Genomic DNA, 20115 nt, shown 5'->3' on the forward strand with positions numbered 1-20115 from the left:
AATGGGAGATAACAGGCTTCTAGTTATGGAATAAATAAGTCATGAGAATAAAAAGCACAGCTTAAGGAATATAGTCAATAATGTTGTAATAGCATTGTATGTTGACGAATGATAGCTACACTTGTGAGCATAACATAACATATAGAGAAGTTGAATCACTGTGTTAATACACCTGGAACTATTGTAACATTGTGTGTCAACTATACTCAAACAAATTAAAAATAAAAAATAAAGGCTGCCTGGTTGGCTTAGTTGGAAGAGCATGTGACTCTTGATTGTGGGTTGTGAGTTTGAGCCCCACATTGGGTATAGAATTATAAAAAAGTAAAAAAAAATATCCTCACATAATCAGCTTTTATTCTTTATGATTAAAATTTTGAGGCTGTTGACTAGTACGGTTTACTATAAAGTTAGACTAATTCCAGTAGTAATAACCCTAAGATACTTTGATCAGAAAACTATTGTCCATTTTGTATGGTTTGTTTTTTCTCATACATGTTACTCTTATATTCTCTTACTAGTCCAAATTTATTTCACCTTTTTCTTTTCTCTTCTGAAAATGTGTTTTTTCTGCTTCTATATGGCAAACCTCTCTCACTAACCAAATCAATCTCTTTGGTTTTAAGTACTCTCTTAACTTCACCCCCTATATAAAGTTAGACATTCACTCTTTTGTACTTCCCTCTGCATTTAGCATGGTGTCCTTTAATTTATAGGTCAGTAGCTTTCATTATGATTTGAGCTCCTCAGGAACAAAGTTTGTATTTTATTCAAGTTGACATACCTAGTTCCTGGCATAATGCCTGCTACAAAGCTAACATCTAAATAAATGTTTTAGAATAAATTAATGAATAACCATATACAGTACAATTTATTCTTTATTCTTTGACTGATAATCTTTATGAGAGCCTGTGTATAGAGAATAATTTTCAAATTCCTTAACATTATTCATTTGTTTTGCACATATTTTCCTCACTGTGGTAATTGCTGGACATAAAAAAGAACAAATTTCTTGCTCCACTGAATTTCAAGTTTAGCAAGAGAAAAAGACACTATAAACAAATATATTCTAATTACAGTTATGAATAGTGCCATGAGAGAGTTGTACAAAATTTTGTGGGAATCATGATAGAGATATATAGCTTAATCTAGAGAGTAGGGAAGTGGCTTTTATTTTTTATTTTTATTTAAAAAAATGTTTTTTACATGTATTTATAATTGAGAGACAGAGAGAGGCAGAGCATGAACAGGGGAGGGGCAGAGAGAGAAGGTGACACCGAATCTGAAGCAGGCTCCAGGCTCTGAGCAAGCTGTCAGCACAGAGCCCAACATGGGGCCTAACCCCACGAACCGCGAGATCATGACCTGAGTCGAAGTTGGATGCTCAACGGGCTGAGCCACCCAGGCGCCCCAGGGAAGTGGCTTTTAAACTAAGAACTAAAGGGGCACCTGGGTGGCTCAGTGTCATGAATTTGAGCCCCACATCAGGCTCTGTGCTGACAGCTCAGAGCCTGGAGCCTACTTTGGATTCTGTGTCTCCCTCTCTCTGTCCTCCTCTGCTCCCACACTGCCTCTCTCTGTTTCTCTCAAAAATAAACATTAAAAATCTTAAAAAAATAATAAACTAAGAATTGAAGAATGGATAGGAATAGTGTGTTTGAAAGCTAAGCAACAAGGAGCTTGGTCGTGTTCAAGGAACTTAAGAAAGCCGGTATGGTTTTAAGCGTAGACAATGCTTGGAGATAAATCTAGGTATGAAAATGGGTTTAGGAAGCCCTTTCAAGATGTCCAAATGAAAAGTGATAGTAGTTTGGTCTACAGTTGGTGGCATTTATACTATAAGTAGACAGATTTTTTAAGAGTTTTTTAAAAAGTAGAATTCAAAAGGTATGAGAGGTAAAAGAATGGGAATGATCTAGGATGACTCCTGAGTTTCTTCCAAGAGCAATTGATTGATAGTAGCATTTACTGAGGTAGGGAACACTGGCATAAGAATAGGATTTGGTGGTGGTAGGGACAGAGAAAAAAATTCATGAGATCAGGTTTGAAAACCTTGGGTATCAGAGCCATTTCAGTGGAGTGGATTAGGAAGAAGCCATCTTGGGATGGTTGAAAAATGAATGGGTAATGAATGAAGAAGTAGAGGCAATGTGCTATGAAGGGAATATGAAGTTGAAGAAAGGTATTTTCAGATAGGAGATGTCTGAAGAGATAGATGAAGATGGAGGTACTTGATAGCTTTGGTGATGGGAAGTTGAGGAAATTTCTATCTGATAGTTTCTCTTTAAGTAAAAGTGCTAAGAATGAAAAAGATCTCAGGAAGTGTGGCCAAGATTGGACATTTGAAATCATCCATAATGTAGAGTGAGAGGAACATTGTAATGTTGTCAGTACAGGTGAAGGTCCTGTTGAAGTTAATGATCATGAATTGGTATTAGTAGTAGTAGCAAGTTTCTTTTCCAGTGGCATTCAGCTTCATGCATATAGGCACTGGAAGCCATTTTCACTCAATGTTAGGATTTTATCAGAGGTTATAACAAAAGTGCAGAGAGGCAAGGGAGTTTAGGGTGTTTGTAAGGGAGTGACTGAAATTATAAACCTAAGACTCTAGTACTAAGCTGAGTAGGGAGACAGTTTTATTAAGGAAGAGGTTGATCTGAAGAAAACTGAGAAATTAATGGACTGGAGGATCACATGAGGCTGAACAACAATTGTAGTGACGTACTTGAACAAAATCCTTGGAAAAATAAGAGTCTGTGATCAAAGAATGGGATATTTGAATTAGAGATTTTTAAATATAGAATAGTCGAGGTTATGACAATAGTAGTGGGTATGACAGTAGTAAAGTAGAGTGTAATGGAAGGACAATTAGAAACGAAGAAGCCAAAAAATGAAATAAATCAATGACAATAGTAGTGGGTATGACAGTAGTAAAGTAGAGTGTAATGGAAGGACAATTAGAAACGAAGAAGCCAAAAAATGAAATAAATCAGACAGAGAAAGACAAATACCATGTGATTTCATTTGTATGTGGAATCTGAAACCAAAAAAAACAAACAAATGAAAAGCAGAAACAGACATAGATATACAGAGAACAAACTGATGGTTGCCAGGGAGAGGGTGGTACAGGGATGGGCATAATGGGTGAAGGGGAGTGGAGAATAGAGGCTTCCAGTTCTGGAATAAACAAGTCACGAGGATAAAAGGGAATATCGTCATTGGTACTGTAATGGCATTGTATGGTGACAGATGGTAGCTACATTTGGGGTGAGCATAGCCCAACAGCTAAACTTATTCAGTCACTATATTTTGCACCTGAAACTAATGTTAACAATATGTGTCAACTATACTTCAATAAAAAAAAAAAGAAAGGAAATGAAGAAGCTAAGAAATATGAGAGTATTGTTTAATCCTATTAATTCCTTTGAGGAAGAGTCTTTTGCTATCCTTATTTTACAGATGAAGAAACTGAAGTTTAGAAACTGAATTAAGTAGCATGTTACAGAGAAAAGCTAGTGCTTGATTGAATCCATCCTTGTTTGACATTAGGGCCACTTAAAAAAATTACTTATTTATTGCATGGAAACAATAAACAGTTGCTGATAAATGGTTTTTGATTAACTTAAGGAGATAAATTTATTTGGGTTAATACATAAAAATTACAGGCAGAGAAGGACAAATATCATATGTTTGCACATATAGGAGGAACTTAACTGAGGTTAACTTAACTAAGTATGGGGAACTTAACTGAGGACCATGGGGGAGAAGAAGGGGGGAAATGGTGGGGGAAAGGGAGAGAGGCAAACCATGAGAGACTCTTGAATGCTGAGAAACAAACTGAGGACTGATGGATGTGGGGGCGAGGGGGGAGATGGGCATGGAGGAGGGTACTTGTGGGGATGAGCACTGGGTGTTATATGGAAACCAACCTAACAATAAGCTATTTGTAAGAAAAAAATAAAATTAAATTAAATTAAAAAAAAGTATATACAAAACAAATAAATAAAAATTACATGAGAGGAACTATATTTCCTAAGGACAATTACTTTAGCAATTGAGGTATTAAGAAAACAGAGAGATTTGTACTCTTACTCATTTATTCCAAAATGAATTATTGAAATTTAATACTGTTATTGAGGACCCACTTTATGTCAGGCATTATCCGGGCACTAGGGCTACCAAAGATGAATTAAGTTTGGTCTTTGTAACTGAGAGGTTCAGTAGGTTTCACACATCTAGAGAAGTTTAAGGTATAGTTCAGCATCATAGCATGGAAAATGGGCTAGATTATAGTTACAGATGGAGAACTTTTCAAGGAAAAAAAATACTGTTTCCTATATTGCATCCTAGATATACTGAATTAAAAACTATGGAGGTTGAACCTAGGAATTTATATTTTTAAAAAGTTCCTTAGTGATTCTGATTCTAACAGTTTCTGGAAATAGTGAACAATATAACTCCTTTTTTTAGTGGAAAAAATAACTTCTTAGTCTTTTTCAAACCTTTGACTTCATTTCCTATTCCAATTGTGAGAGTGTTGTAATAAAATGTAGTATGCTAGAAGCCATACATGTTATTTTGTTTTGATGGCTTATTTTTTTATATATAACTTAGGAAATTCACCAGGAGAATCAATTAGCACCAAAGTGGAAACAAATCAGACAAGGGGTTCTTTGTCTCCAGAGCCAGCCCACTTGCTCTCTTCACTTTCCTCATTTCAGCCAAAATTATTTACTCAACTGCAGGTAGGTAGCTAGTGAAATAGACAAATTTGAAGCCTTTCCCTTTCTTCCTCAACCTCTCCTTTTCTAGATATTTAGTAGACATGTCATAGAATTATGATAATGATTAAAGATGTTTTTATTATTAATTTCTTGACTTTTCTGTATTTTGATATAAGATAATTTAAACAATACAATTTGAAAATATTGGAGTTGACTATGCATGCAGTAAAATTTAGTTGTACTACTATTCTTTTGATTCCTGTTTCTGTTCTCAATATTTGTTACTAACTACACCATTATATTTTATTTGAATTATGTGTCTAAAGAATAATGTATCCTATGAAAAAAAATCATACTTGTAAATTTAAACATTTTGATGTAACTCTTTTCGGTTTAAAAGGGTTTGCAGTTGCAACCAAGATTCACTTCTCCTGATGGATCACCAACTCTGATATCAGTAAATAACCACCCTTCCTCCAGTCCTTCAAGACTTCTGGATTCATTAGAAAGTACTGTAATGAATAATAATTCTCTACTGCTTGGTCAAAGTCATAGCCTTCAAGCAGATACATGCCTGACCCCAAACAATAGCATTATTACCTCTACCATGGGTAACCTTCCAGGATCAGATCAAAATCTGGCTGCAGTGGACCAACTGGTGCAAGTTGGAGATGTTGAGGATACAGAGAATATGGAAGGAAGTGTTCATCGGATTCTGTTGGGAAATGTGCAGACCATCCCAATACAAATTATAGATAACCACCCAGCTATTAGTAAGTTAAAAGCAACTTGTGATTTTATTTTTTTTAGCCTTCATGGACTACCAGCACTATTTTTTTAAATTTAAATTCCAGTTAGTTAACATATAGTATAGTTTTGGTTTCAGAAGTAGAATCCAGTGATTCATCACTTCCATATAACACCCAGTGCTCATCCCAGTAAGTACCATCCTTAATGCCCATCATGCATTTAGCCCATCCTCCCACCTACCTCCCCTCCAGCAACCCTCAGTTTGTTCTCTGTGTTTAAGATTCTCTTACGGTTTTCCTCCCTCTCTGTTTTTATCTTATTTTTCCTTCCCTTCCCCTGTGTTCATCTGTTATGTTTTTCTAAATTCCACATATGAGTGACATCATATGATTTTTGTCTTTCTCTGACTTATTTTGCTTAGCAAAATGCACTAGAGTTCTATCCACATTGTTGCAAATGGCAAGATTTCATTCTTTTTGATTGCTGAGTAATATCAATTATTGTGTCATTACTATTGCACTACAGAAAAAAACTATCATTTCTACTCAGGGTTTAAAATATATAAATCAATAAAGTAAAACTACCAGAAAAAGGGAAAAATGTCAAGAGCATAACTTTTAAACTTTAAATTTTTTTTCTTCTCTAGCAAAATTATTCGTTCTCTACCTCAGTTTACGTGGAAAATCTGTGGTGATATGAAATCAAAGGGTCATTTTAGAATGCTTGAAAATATGAGAAACTTTGAAAGGAAAACATTTAATGTAAATATTATTATGGAAAATTTGTTAAAAGGAAAAATGGGATGAAGTGGGCAGCTATAAAATGTTAAAAACTTTGAGTTCTAGACTTAAATATTGAGTTCTTTAGAAATTGAAAGGGAATTAGTTAAGACTTGGGGACTTAACTGAATCCAAGACCTTGTTATTTCACTTTGTAACAAACCCAGTCAACCTAGTAATAAATTCTAACTCCTACTTGACCTGTTTCACTTCCGTTCACACAGATTGTTCTGGATTGGGCACTTTTATGGGAAAATATTTACAGTTTGCTTTGAAGAAGATAAGTTTTCATAGAAATTATCTTAGAACATACAAAGTATTTACCCTCCATTCTTAGTCATCATTCTTCTGGGTAAGGAAAAGTGTAAGATAGTTCCTTCTGAAAAAGAATACATATCTTATAAATTTATTGGAAACATTACTTTTAAGAAAATTTATCCAGAGGGCTGTAACAATAGAAGAGAAGGATAAAGAATATATGTGAACTAATCCTCACAACCCCATGAAATAGTTGATGATGTCCCCATGCTACAGATAGGGAGACCAAGCCCTCCTCAGGGAGGTTAAGTAATTGCCTAAAGTGATAGAACAGGGATTTAAATCCAGATATATCTGCCTCCAAAGTTTGTTTCCACTCTAACATGCGTCCTCCCTCTGTGTTGTACCAACATATTTCTGAGAGCTCTGATTCAGATTGCTTTAAAGGAGACCCTCTTTGGATCTGAACCTGCATGATTTATCTAGTTAGATCGTGATCCGAGGGACTTTCTCACCTTAATATGAATTCTCAGGGTCACTCAAATCCATCTTCTATTGGTTTTCTCTATGGTGTGGGCTAAACTCTCTCAGCACACCCATATGTGATAAGCATTAGGTGTGTTCAACACACTTTCCAGGGCAAATATTGGTCCCCTTAATCTCAGTTCCCTATAGCAATTGAAAAACTGATATCCCTAAAAAAGAAAAAGATTTCATCTTCGATATCCCACCTGCCTGTTCAAGATAGTATTTCTGATATGCTACCTTTCTATTAATTTGGTCATAAGTACTTTAAAATCAGAATGGTAAGTGCATTATGCAATGTTTCAAATAAGCAAACACAGTTTATGCAGGTAAGTCAGAGCTATCCATTAAGATGTGGCATATTTTTTCTAAAGTACTTAATGTAGTTGAGTTTCTTTAGCGAGAGAACATTATTCTTGATATATGACCACATATGGAAACCATATGGGGGTGGTAACAAATTGGTAAATTTTGCGGTTTGCAAAACATCATTTTCAAGTAATGAGAGGCTTCCTGACTTTTATTCACACATATATTCATTAAAGGCAATTAAGTTTTTAAATTTTTTTATTTTTTTTAAATTTATTTATTTATTCTGAGAGATAGAGAAAGTGTGAATAGGAGGGGAGCAGAGAGAGAGAGAGAGAGAGAGAGAGAGAGAGGATCCCAAGCAGACTCCACACTGCTGGTGCAAAGCTTGTTGTGGGGCTCAAACTCACTAACCAAGAGATTGTAACCTAAGCAAAAGTTCAACGCTTAACTACTAATTTACCCATGTACCCCAAAGACAATTAAGTTTAAATATGAGATATTCCTCATAATTTTATCAAATTATGGACTGCTTTTTGTCAAAGTATCTTTAGAGGAAAATAACCATAATTTTCTTAGTCTCTTCTTTTTTTCATTACCAGAAGAATACTAAAAGAATTTTTTTTAACTTCTCAACATTTAATTTTCTGTTCTTTTCCTTTTAGTTTTTTCTATGGAAGTTTAGTTGGCACACAATGTTACATTAATTTAAGGTGTACGTATACTGCAAGAATTACTATGAATAACTATTAAGATATCAGAAGTACTGAGTTCTCAAATACACTGACTGCTTTTCAGAAAACTACTGTTTTTTGCTTTGCCTCTAAATTCATATAACGATTCCAGTGTTATAAGTTACATTAACCTTTAGGGTTTTTCTTTTATGTTTGGTTTTAAAGTTGAAGAAAATCCAGAAGGTACCATTTCTGTGAACCAAGTTAAGCAAGAACCCAAAGAACCAGCATTGTCTATGGAAGCAAAAAAAATTTTGGACTGTAAGAAATTATCTACTACATAAATTATTGAAGCTTTACAGGATTTACAACTTGGGTGACTTACAATGTCATAAAAAAGAAGGTGAATATTGTCAAAGCGCAGCATTGTGATAAGTGAACTGAAGACCGGTTCAATGAGCAACTTTGATTTAAAACCGATATGTTTGTTGCCAAGTCCATATTTTTGGAACCTATCTTATTCCTCTTATTTTGTATAATTTTTATGCTTTTTGATTATCTGATAAGGCCAGTATTTCAGAAGATCATCTGAACTTATCCACGACAAAATAGTCTGAATGCAAATAGTTATGTAACTAATCCCTTGGAAATATCTGATTTGGGTTCTGAAAAAAAAGAAAAAAGAACAACAAAAATAGTGTGTGAATTTGTGTGTGTGTGAGTGTGTGTGTGTGTGCTGACTTTTTTTAAAGTTGTAAAAGAAATTATTTCCTCTTTAAAGTTGTGAAGAATTTCTTTAAATTAGCACAGGGGAGAGAATATTTGTAGTCTGTCTCATTAGGAAAGATAAAACAATAGTAGATTTTACATAACGTAAAGCCCAGCATTCACATCTGTGGAAACTGTAGTTGCATTTTGGCTTTTTCCATTATAATTTTTATACTTATAACTACAAACCAATAGCATACTAATAGTTATCTAGTAGAAATTTTAAATTTCTTGGTAAGTACTTAGAGTTTTAATTTGAATTGACCAGATAAGCAACAGAAATAAATGTATATTGCATGGATTTATATAGTATTGTAGGTAAAGCACTACTTGTGGATAGAAAAATGCAGAAATTGAGAGAATTCAGAAAGAATAATAAACTTCCCTGGTGTGTACAGATAATTTGAGGAACTTTTTGATATCCACAGATTTTTTTTTTCCTATTTTCTATTGAAGATTCAGCTCTGGTTAGAAAATAATTTGAGTTGTATTTATTTTTCTATGCCAGAGCTCTTACTGAATTAGTGGTATTAGAATTTATAATATTTCCAAGGTAAGTATTTGTAGTTTAAAATTTAGCTCATATTTAAAACTTTAAAACAACTGATGTGTTATATTTGCTTGGTGAGTAAGTATATTTACTTGAAATACTGAATAAGTACTAATCACTATATTCATTATAAGCTTCTGTTTTCTGAAAGGTTGGTAAACTAGAAATGTCAATTATAAGCTGTCAAGAGATCAATTTAAAGGCTTTTTTCACCCCAGGGACCGGTTGTGGGTTTATTTAAGACTATTTAAAAGTAATAGGATTTCAGATGGATATTAATGTTTATATTCAAAGTATACGGAATATAATATGAAATTTAACCTTAATATTTTACATGACTGAGTCATTTTTGGCTTTTCTAAAATCCAGTCTCCTATTCTTAATTCACTTTAATTGTTGCAAGTACACAGCATGTGCCTAAGTAAAGCATTGTTAAATTAGAAGTGAATGGAACTCTAAAAATCCTTACTCTTTAGATTTATACCCTATTTAATATAAAATTTATTATTTATACCCCTATTTAATACAAAGTTGATGTTTAGTTGCATATATGATTTTTAACTAGAATAGCTTTTATTTTTCCTAAGAATTGAAAATATTTGATATCAGCATTTCAGAGGTAGGCTGCCAAATCTGATTACGTCACTCTAAGTTAAACACAGCTCTTAGTTAAACCCAGCTTTCTTGTAGTCTGTGTGTACTCAAAGGGTAGAAGTCTGAAATTTATAGTTTTATTACATTTGTAGGTAATATTCTTTTCATTTGTTATTTCTAATTTTTATGGAAACTTTTTTCAAGTTTTTAAATAATCTTCACTTTTCATTAATGGCAGTAGCTTATTATTAAATATTTTACCAATTGAACTATATTCCTTTGGAGACATTCTTTTCTTTTTTGATGTTGAGTTGCTAAGGAGAAATGCTTCTTAAGATACAAACTCTTGTCAGTTACCTGTGAGGATGAGAGACGTTAGAGGATTCAGACTTTGGCATTTGAACAAGAACAAAATATAGTTTAAAAATATTTCTCTCACTTCATTCTATGTGAATGTCTCTTTCTGGTACTGTTTTCTTTTTTATTAGGAGGATGAAAGTTACAGTGCATCCTCCCTACAAACAAAAACAAAATTAAAAAAGAGCATGAAGGAAGGTTTAAATCCCTAATTGTATACTCTTTTGGTTTTTAGGTAGAAACTGGAACTATCAATATTTTCATGTAAGTATTTCAATGAGTAGCTCTTTAAAAATGGTTTCTAAATTTTTAAAAATTCATTTGTCCTCTAAATGCATGTTTAGTCACAGTATATCAGTATTGTATTTTAAAGGTGCTTAGCATCGCTTTTATAAAAGTGTGTTTACATATTTTAAATATTTGATTATTTTTTAAATGCATAGGGTATTAAATACAAGTGCATAAAATTTTCACTATCTATATTTGGCATTCTCCTAACAGCTCTACAGCAAAGTTTGATATATGCTCTTTTCTGTCATGTATTATAAGGTGTAATATCTGTAGTAGTAAGTTGGGCAGTTATAAATTCATAATTATAGTTGAGCTTTTTTCATCATTGTATTTTTCATGTTCCAAAGCCTCCCAGTGAATTTTATATATGCTACAGTGAATCAGAGATAAACACCACCGTGGTGGGCTTTTCCCTCAATAATAATTTTCTCCATAAGCAGTTAACATGCTTAAAAGAAAAAGCTTTTATATGAAGTACCTTGTCTTATCCAAGGTAAATGTTTTCTAAAAGTCACAAAAATGATAGAAAATGGGATCTGGTCCTGTATTAGAGTTTCCAGTTTTGAGGCCCACCAGCTTGTGTTTCATCTTTCATATCCTGTCAAAATACATACTTAATCATGTGAGTATGAGAAAGTTGTCATTTAATTTGTACCAGTTTTAAAAAGTTTTAAACTGTGTGTATATATATTGTAACAATGTATAGTGTCTTTGTTATAATGTAATTTTTTTCATTAAAAGAATCCTGTGTTATTTTTTTCTTAAACTTGTTAGTTTTCTTTTTATACTTTTTCTGGGGATAGTTGTAGTTTTGTTCATCTTTAAGATGGTAAATAAACATCTTAATTACCTGAGAACTTTGGCTAGAGATTCATGTTCAATTTGGAACCTGTAAGTTTTTCAGCATAACTACCAGTAACTCCTATTATCATTACATTTAGGGATATATACACATTTAGTACTCTCATCTCAGCCAACCATCAACATTTTAAAACAATGCCTGTAATAAGGTATAAGTAATTCTTTTTTCTACATCTTGGCACTGGGACATCTTCAAGTACAGCTTTATATTTTTGGCATAATGACAGAAGTATGTGATTTTAAAAGGAGGGATCATTAATGTTTTTCCTCTTTGGTGCTTTTGCTTTATTCCTCCCTATTTTATGGGACCATAGAAAATCTGACTCTCCAGAAGGGGCACTGTATTAACTATTTCCCATCAGCTGATTTAGGCTTTAGACTACTTGATTGGTGTATGGCTTTAATATCTAAGTACATAATTCTGCTTAATTAACTTAGCTGTAATGGCAAAGTCTTAGTGTAATTTTACCACATACATGTTAGCTATGAATACTGTCATGAAATACAAATATTCATTGCTGATCGAATTCTTAAAACTTCAGGAATAAATCAGAAAGAAAAATTTGCTAAGGGATTCTAAATTTTAAAAAACCCTTTTTTAATGTTTATTCATTTTTGAGAGACAGAGACAGCACACAAGCAGGGAAGGGCAGAGAGAGAGGGAGACACAGAATCTGAAGCTGCCAGTACAGTGCCTGATTTGGGGCTCAAACTCACAAACTGGAAAATTACGATCTCAGCCAAAGTTGGACATTTAACCAACTGATCCACCCAGGTGCCCCTAAGGGATTCTAATTCTGAATCATGAGAAAAATAATTAAATTGTATTGTTAATATTGAGAACCTTTGAAAATATTATATGGGTACAAACTTGGGATTAGTAAATACATACTGGAATTCTAATGTATGGCATGGTAATTGTAGTCAATGATACTACATTGTAAAATTCAAAGTTGCTCAGACACTATATCTAAATTGTTCTTACCACAAAAAGAATAATTATGTGGCATGATAGTGATGTTAATTAACACTATGGAGGTAATTATATTGCAAAATATAAGTTACCTAATTGACATATTGTATACCTTAAACTTAATGTTATGTGTCAGTCATATCTCAATTAAGAAAATAAAGAATTCTAAAACCATAGTACAGAGTAGGAATCAGATACCAGCAGAGATTTAAAAAAAATATTTTTATTGAGGTATAATTGATATACAGTAAGCTGTACATATTTAAAGTATATGATTTAGTAAGTTTTGATAAATGTATACATCTAAAAAACATCACCACAGTTGAGATAATGAACATATCCATCACCTCCAGAAGATTCCTAATGCCTCTTAGTAATCCATCCCTCCTTCTCCCTGCTTTCCACTCACATGTCACCATCCCCAAACAACTACTGATTTGCTTTCTGTCACCAGAGATCAATTTGTTTTGTCTATAATTTTATACAAATTATATAACATGAACCTTTTTTTATCTGACTTTTGTCACTCAGCATAGTTATTTTCAGATTCATCCTGTGTCACAGGATGTATGAATATACCATAATTTGTTTTTCCACTTACCTGTCGATGTACAGCTAGGTTGTTTACAGTTCTTGGCTATTACAAATAAAGCTGCTACGAACATTTGTATAAAAGTCTTTGTATGAATATATGGTTTCATTTCTCTTAAGTAATATCTAGGAGAGGAATAGCTGGGTCATATGCTAGGTATATATTTAACTTTTTAGGAAACTCTTAAATGATTTTTCCAAAGTGATTGTACCCCTTTACATTCCTGTCAAGAGTGTAAGAGAGTTCTAGTCAATGCTTGGTATGGACAGGCTTTTGATATTGTAGGCATATTATGATGCTGTGTAGTTGTCTAGTAGTATCTCATTGTAGCTTTAACTTCCATTTCTACAATCACCAGTGCTGTTAAACATCTTTTCGTGAGTTATTTGCCATCTGTATATCTTCTTTAGTGAAGTGTCTGTTTAAGTCTTTACCTCATTTTTAAATGGAATTGTTTTTCTTCTTATAGAGGCTTAAAAAGTATATTCTAGATAAAAGTCCATTTTAGAAATGTTATTTACAAGAATTTTCACCTGATCTGTAGCTTATCTTTTCATCTTCCTAACAGAATCTTTCAAAGAGCAGAAGAACAGACATTCTTATTGTGATTAAGTCCAGTGTGCCTTTTTTCACCCCCTTTATGGATCATAATTCTGTGTTGTATCTAAAAGACTTTTGCCTAACCCAAGGTTGGATTTTCTCCAGAGTTTTCATTTAAGAAATTTTATAATTTTGAATTTACATTTAGGTGCATGATCTATTTTGAGTTACTTTTTATATACATACATAGTACAAGACTATTATTGGCATATGACTATCCAATTGTTTTAGTACCATAAAGACTGTATTTTTCCATTGAATTAAATTTATACCATTGATGAAAAATACACTAATCACATACATTTGGGTGAATTTTCAGGACTCTGTTCTTTTTCATTGATTTATTATCTATCTCCGTGGTCTCAACCTGGGCAGTTTTGCCTCTAAAAAACATGGGGCAAAGCCTGGAGATGGTTTAAATTGTCAGCTAGGGAGATATTGTTGATTTCTGACAGAAGCCAGAGCTTCTCTTCAACCTTGTACTATGTACAGGATAGCCCCATAACAAAGAATTGTCTGGCCCAAAATGTCTGTAGTACTGAGATTGAGGAACTCTGTTGCCTCTTGATGCCAATAGCACTGTCTTGGTTGCCATAGCTTTATAAGTCTTGAAGTCAGGTTACAGTGGCTTTGAACCTTATTCTTCCTTTCAACTTTGTTTTGGCAATTCTTACTTCTTTGTTTTGATTATTCTTAGTTCTTTGTTTTTCCATGTGAATTTTAGAAATACCTTGTCAGCTTCTTTATTTTTTTATTTTTTTTAAATGTTTTATTTATTTCTAGGAGAGAGAGAGACAGTGTGAGCAGGGGAGGGTCAGAGAGAAAGGGAGTCACAGACTCTGAAATAGGCTCCAGGCTCTGAGCTGGCAGTCAGCACAGAGCCCGATGCGGGGCTCGAACCCACGAATCGCGAGATCATGACCTAAGCGAAAGTCGGACGCTTAACCGACTAAGCCACCCAGGCGCCCTGTCAGCTTCTTTTTTTAAAAATGCCTGATGGGATTTTGACTGGGATCATGTAGAATATTATAGATCAATTTGGGGATAATTGAAATCTTAATATTGATACTCTATTTTTTTCTCTTTTTAGAGTTTTCAATGCATAGATCTCATATATCTTTTGTCAGATTTATCACTAAGAAGTTATAAATGACATTGTTTTTTAAATTTCAACTTCTTATTTTTGCAGTAATGTAGAAATACAGTTGATTTTTTATATGGATTTTCAATCTTGCAGCCTTGTTAAACTCATTTATTAGTTTTCATAGCTTTTTGGTAGTTTCTTTTAGAGTTTCTACATAGACAATTATCCTGTTTTACATCTTCTTTTCCAATCTGGACGCCTTGTATTTCTTTTTCTCAACTGTTACACTGACTAGAACCTAAAGTACAATTTTGATTAGAATGGGTTAGAATGAACATCCTTCCCTTGTTTCTGTTCCCCTTTTCTGAGGGGAAAAGCATTTAGTCTTTCACTGTTATGATGTTAATCATAATTTTTGCATATGTCCTTTATCAAATTGAAAGAGACTCTTTCTGTTCTTAGCTTACTGAGAATTTTTGTTAGGAAGGAATACTTGATTTTGTCAGGTGGTTTTCCTATGCATTTTGATATGATCATATGGTTTTTCTTTTTTTTAGTCTCAATATGTTATGAAGCTTTAATTTAATTTTAAAGGGCAAAAGCCTTCTATTCTTGCATTCATTCCTGGAATAAATCATACTTGTTTATCAGGATGCATTATCCTGTTTTACATCTTTTACATATTTCACAAATGGTGGGTTTTATTTGCATTTAATGTTATTATTGAAATGGTTGTGTTTAAGTCTTCCCTTCCATCTTTCTATTTGTTCCATCTGTATTTTGTTCCCTTCTTCTGTCCTTTGGTGAAATTGCCCATTTTTATGATTCAATTTTATCTCCTTTATTGACTTATTAGCCAATGATTGCTTTAGTGTTTATTCTGTATATCTTTAACTATCCCAGTCTACCTTCAAGCAGTATTCCAGCATTTAACAGACAGTGTAGAATCTTATAATAATATACTCACATCTTGTAATAATATACTCACCCTGACAATACATTTTTGCTATTTATACTTTAAATAATCAGTTATCTTGTATATATTAATTAATTAATTAATTTCCTGCTTTTTTGTATTCTAACTTTAGATTGGATGCCAGACATAACTTCTGGGTGCTGGATATTTTTGTATTCTTATAAATATTCTTGAGTTTTGTTTTGGGACACAATTAAGTTTTTTGGAAACAGTTTATTCCTTTCATGCTTGCTTTGAAGCTTCGTTAGGTAGAACTGAGTAGCATTTAATGTAGTGTTAGTATTGTCTTGTTATTGAGGCAAATCCCTTCTGAGTATTCTACATTGTTTTTGAACTAATGAGGTTTTCTACACTGTCTGAAGTTTTCTACTCTGGGAATAGGTGCTCTTCTAGACCCTCTGAACCTCAGAGGGTTGTTCCCAAATTCTTTCAGGTCGTTCTTTTCCCTAGTCTCAAGTCATTTCCTTATACTCATGCACTGATCATTAAGTATGATCAGTGCTAGGGAGTGAACTCCTGCAGATCTCTGGAGTTTTCTGTATAGCGCTCTCTTTTCCAGTACTTTATCTTACAAATTCTAGCTGCTTTGGCCTTCCTTGATTCCAAGTTTCATCTCCTTTACTCTGAGAGACTCTGTCTGGTTTTCCATGCTATGTGCCACAGCCTGGAGTCTCTTCAGACAGCTATCTGGGATAATATAGACCTCATCTCATCTGTTTTACATCTCTCAGGGATCACTGTTGTCTCTCATCATGTGTAACATTTTGAGAATCGTTTCATATATTTTATCCAATTTTATAGTTGTTTCAGGCAGGAGGATAAGTCTGGTCACTTTTACTCCATCTTGACTAGATATGGAAGTTCTCCAGACAATGTTGATACCGTGTCACATTTGGGTTTCTGCAGGAGCATTAGAGTTGGGAGAATCAGTATGAGGTTGTTGAAGGAAGCACAAGGATAGATTATGAGATGAAGTAAGGTACAACAAATCTGAGTGAGACAAGTAGGTATATCATTGTGGGACTTAGGGTATAGGATTGGTCCAAAGTAATCTCCAGAACTGCCTTATGTATAGCGACCACCTTTGATGGTAGTTTCCAGTCTCCACTACCATGGCTTTCCCATCATAATGATTCAGCCTTCTGTGTACCTGACAGAGTTAGGCCATGTAGGATACCAAAATGAATGATTTAAAAGTTTGACTAACTGGAACTTAGTGTCTATTACATGAGATATATAGCTTTATACAGTATAGAAAATGGTAAATTTGAGGGGCGCCTGGTGACCCTGTTGATTGAGAGTCTGGCTTTTAATTTTTGTCTCAAGTCATGATCTCACGGTTTGTAAGATCAAGCCCCACATTGGGTTCCATGGCGAAAGCGTAGAACCTGCTTGGGATTCTCTCTCTCCTTCGCTCTCTGCCCTTCCCCCACTCTCACACACGCTCACACATGAGCTCACTCCCACTCAGCTCAGGTAGGGCCTACTTAATATCTCTCTCTCCCTCTGCCCCGTGCCCTGCTCATGCTCTCTCTCTGTCTAACATAAAAACATAAAAGAATTAAGAAGATGATGACATTACTTGCAAGGAAGAGAACTGACATTTCACTAAGAACCAGACATTGTACTTGGTGCTTTATATTGTTTGGTTAAAGCACTTGGCATTTCACCTGGCACAAATAATTTCTTACTGTTGTAGCTTGGACTGGTGGTCAGGAGCCTGTGCTGCGAAGTCAGACAGATTTGAATCCCACTTCCTCGTTATTAGCTGTGTAACTCTGGACAAATTCCTTGAACTTTCAGTTCTTTGTATTTTTCTTTCCTCTGAACAAATAGTAGTAGTAGCTACCTAATTGAACTATTATGAGGATTTAATGAGTTAACTCATGTTGAGATCTTAGAATCTGTAACAGGCCACTCAATATATATTCATTTTAAAAATTCATATTAACAATTAAATTTTAAACCCTGAAAGGTAAACATTATCCTTATTCTCAAGGTGATGTATCTATTAGGTAGCATCTTTGTCTGTGTGCACCAGAGACATGATTATGGTGGCTTAACCAAATAAAGAGGTCTTATTTTTTTATGAAACCAAATCTGGGATGTATGGTGGTTCCATGTGGCTACTAGGAATCCAGCATCCTTTAATATTTTCATATAAGCATCTCTAACGTGGCTTTCGTCTACATACTTGTTGCTTTTTGTCTATGGTGGTTGTTCTACCTCCAGAATTTATCAGAGTTCAGACAGGGAAGAATGGAATGAGCAGAGGGCCTGTGCTGAGTGAGTGAACCAAAAGTCTTTCTTAGGAGACCCATATGCAACTTCCATTTTTATCTTATTGATCAGAGCTGTTATACTGTTACATGACCACCCTAGTTACAGGGGATGCTAGGAAATGTAATTCTTTTAAAATCTGGGCACCACCCCAAGGAAAAATATATTTTAGTAAGACAGAATTCATTGAATATTGTTTAGTAAGACAGAATTCATTGACTATTGTTAGTTACTAAAGGTGACTCCCACAAATGAGAGAACTGTAATTCAGAAATTCAATAACTTGCTTGAGGTTGTTAAAAAACTATTAAGTGATAGAGTTAATATTGGTAGCAAGGTCTGTACAGTATCATTCCACATTCCTTTGGCCACACAGTCCAGAACACAAGTCATCTTTTCATTATAGGATCTTTGAGTTGGATCTTTCATGACAGGATATGGACATGAGATTAAAATGCAGAAGTATAGAATTCAAGGGGCAAGTAGATGGAATTATACAGCTTATTGGGGATACATTTTAAAGTTCATTTTGGTGAGAACTTTAGGATTCAGTGAAGGAATGAAGCTGGAGTAAAGATTGGAATAGTAAGAGAGGTTAAATGGTAGAAATTCTAGAAGACTAGACTAAGAATTTTACATTTTGCTTAGTGTACATTTAAAGTCTTATTGAAATGATCCATTAAAGGAGCCCATTGAATCAAAAAGCTTTCCTAAAATCTGGGTAAAACTTTAAATATTACAGATTTCTGAAGGTAGATATGGTGACCAAATGGAAGTGATAGAGTAATTTTTTGATTACTATAATGAAATTGAATAACAAATTTCTGGCCATTACTATTGCATCTATAAATGCTTTATAGAAACTTTGGGGGTTTTATATTTATATTCTGCAAAGACACTCTAAAATCTAAAATATGGACATTCATTTGTTCAACAAAACAGACATATTTCTTGCTCTTTTGGAGCTTACAGTCCAGTAGAGAGAGATAGATAATAAATAATAAACATAGTAACTATATATAAACATAAGCATTATATATTTATATGAAAATATATTTATGTGTAAGATATATATTTATATATGTATATTATATACTTATATGTTAAGTTTACAGGTGATCAAGCATAAAAATGGAGCAGGGAAAGAGGGAAATATGGGGTTAGTGTGATATGAGTTGCAATTTAAAGTTTTTTTTAACTTTTTTAAAAATTTATTTCAGAGAGAGAGACAGCGTGAGCCAGGGAGGGTCAGATAGAGAGACACAATCTGAAACAGGCTCCAGACTCTGAGGTAGCTGTCAGCACAGATCATGACCTGAGCCGAAGTTGGCCGCCCAACTGACTGACCCACCCAGGCGCCCCAACGAGTTGCAATTTTATTTATTTATTTATTTATTTTTTTAAATGTTTTATTTATTTCTAGGAGAGAGAGAGACAGAGACAGCGTGAGCAGGGGAGGGTCAGAGAGAGAGGGAGTCACAGACTGAAACAGGCTCCAGGCTCTGAGCTGGCAGCCAGCACAGAGCCCGACGCGGGGCTCGAACCCACGAACCACGGGATCATGACCTAAGCGAAAGTCGGACGCTTAACCGACTAAGCCACCCAGGCGCCCCAACGAGTTGCAATTTTAAATAGGGCAACCGGAGTGGGTCTCATTGAGAAGGTGCATGCAAACAAATTCTTAAAGGGAATAAGAGAGTCATGCAGATAGCATGCAGAGTAATACAGTAAGTGGGAACTGCAGGATTGGGAAGTGCTTGCTGTGCCTGGAGGTCAGAAACAAGGCTAATGGGGCTGGAGTGGAGTGAGCAAGTGAGAGAGTACTGGGAAATGAGGTCGGAGAGATAATAGGAAGTCAGATCACGTAGGATCTTACAATCCATCATAACGATTTTGCCTTTTACTCTGCGTGGAAATGGGAAGCTATAGCCATGTTTTGAGCAGAAGAATGACAACATAATATGACTTACCCTTTAAAAGGATCATTTTGGCCATTGTGTTAAGAATAAACTTTATAGGGGCACCTGGGTGGCTCAGTTGGTTACGCATCCAACTTCAGCTCAGGTCATGGTCTCACCGCCTGTGAGTTCGAGCCCTGCATGGGGCTCTGTGCTGTCAGCTCAGAGCCTGGAGCCTGCTTCGGATTCTGTGTCTCCTCTCTCTGCCCCTC

At 34.4% G+C, this 20115-nt stretch overlaps 1 protein-coding gene across 11 annotated transcripts in view; it reads left to right on the forward strand.

Moving 5' to 3' along the window:
• CARF (calcium responsive transcription factor) overlaps positions 1–20115 on the forward strand; it is an 84581-nt gene that overhangs the window by 47974 nt on the left and 16492 nt on the right. For 8 of the 11 annotated variants that reach the window (XM_077747578.1, XM_077747581.1, XM_077747580.1 and 5 more), the window contains 4 exons: positions 4615–4745; positions 5125–5497; positions 8245–8422; positions 10524–10552. In XM_077747578.1, the coding sequence (XP_077603704.1) occupies positions 4615–4745; positions 5125–5497; positions 8245–8363 (623 nt within the window). In that variant the 3' untranslated portion in view covers positions 8364–8422; positions 10524–10552. Of the gene's footprint in view, positions 1–4614; positions 4746–5124; positions 5663–8244; positions 8423–10523; positions 10553–20115 lie in introns of those variants that run through there. The other 3 variants (XM_077747582.1, XM_077747583.1, XM_077747585.1) reach the window with 3 other exon arrangements.

The sequence above is a fragment of the Crocuta crocuta genome, unplaced genomic scaffold (assembly GCF_008692635.1).
Source record: "Crocuta crocuta isolate KB4526 unplaced genomic scaffold, BGI_CrCroc_1.0 scaffold159, whole genome shotgun sequence".
Classification (NCBI taxonomy): Eukaryota; Metazoa; Chordata; class Mammalia; order Carnivora; family Hyaenidae; genus Crocuta; species Crocuta crocuta.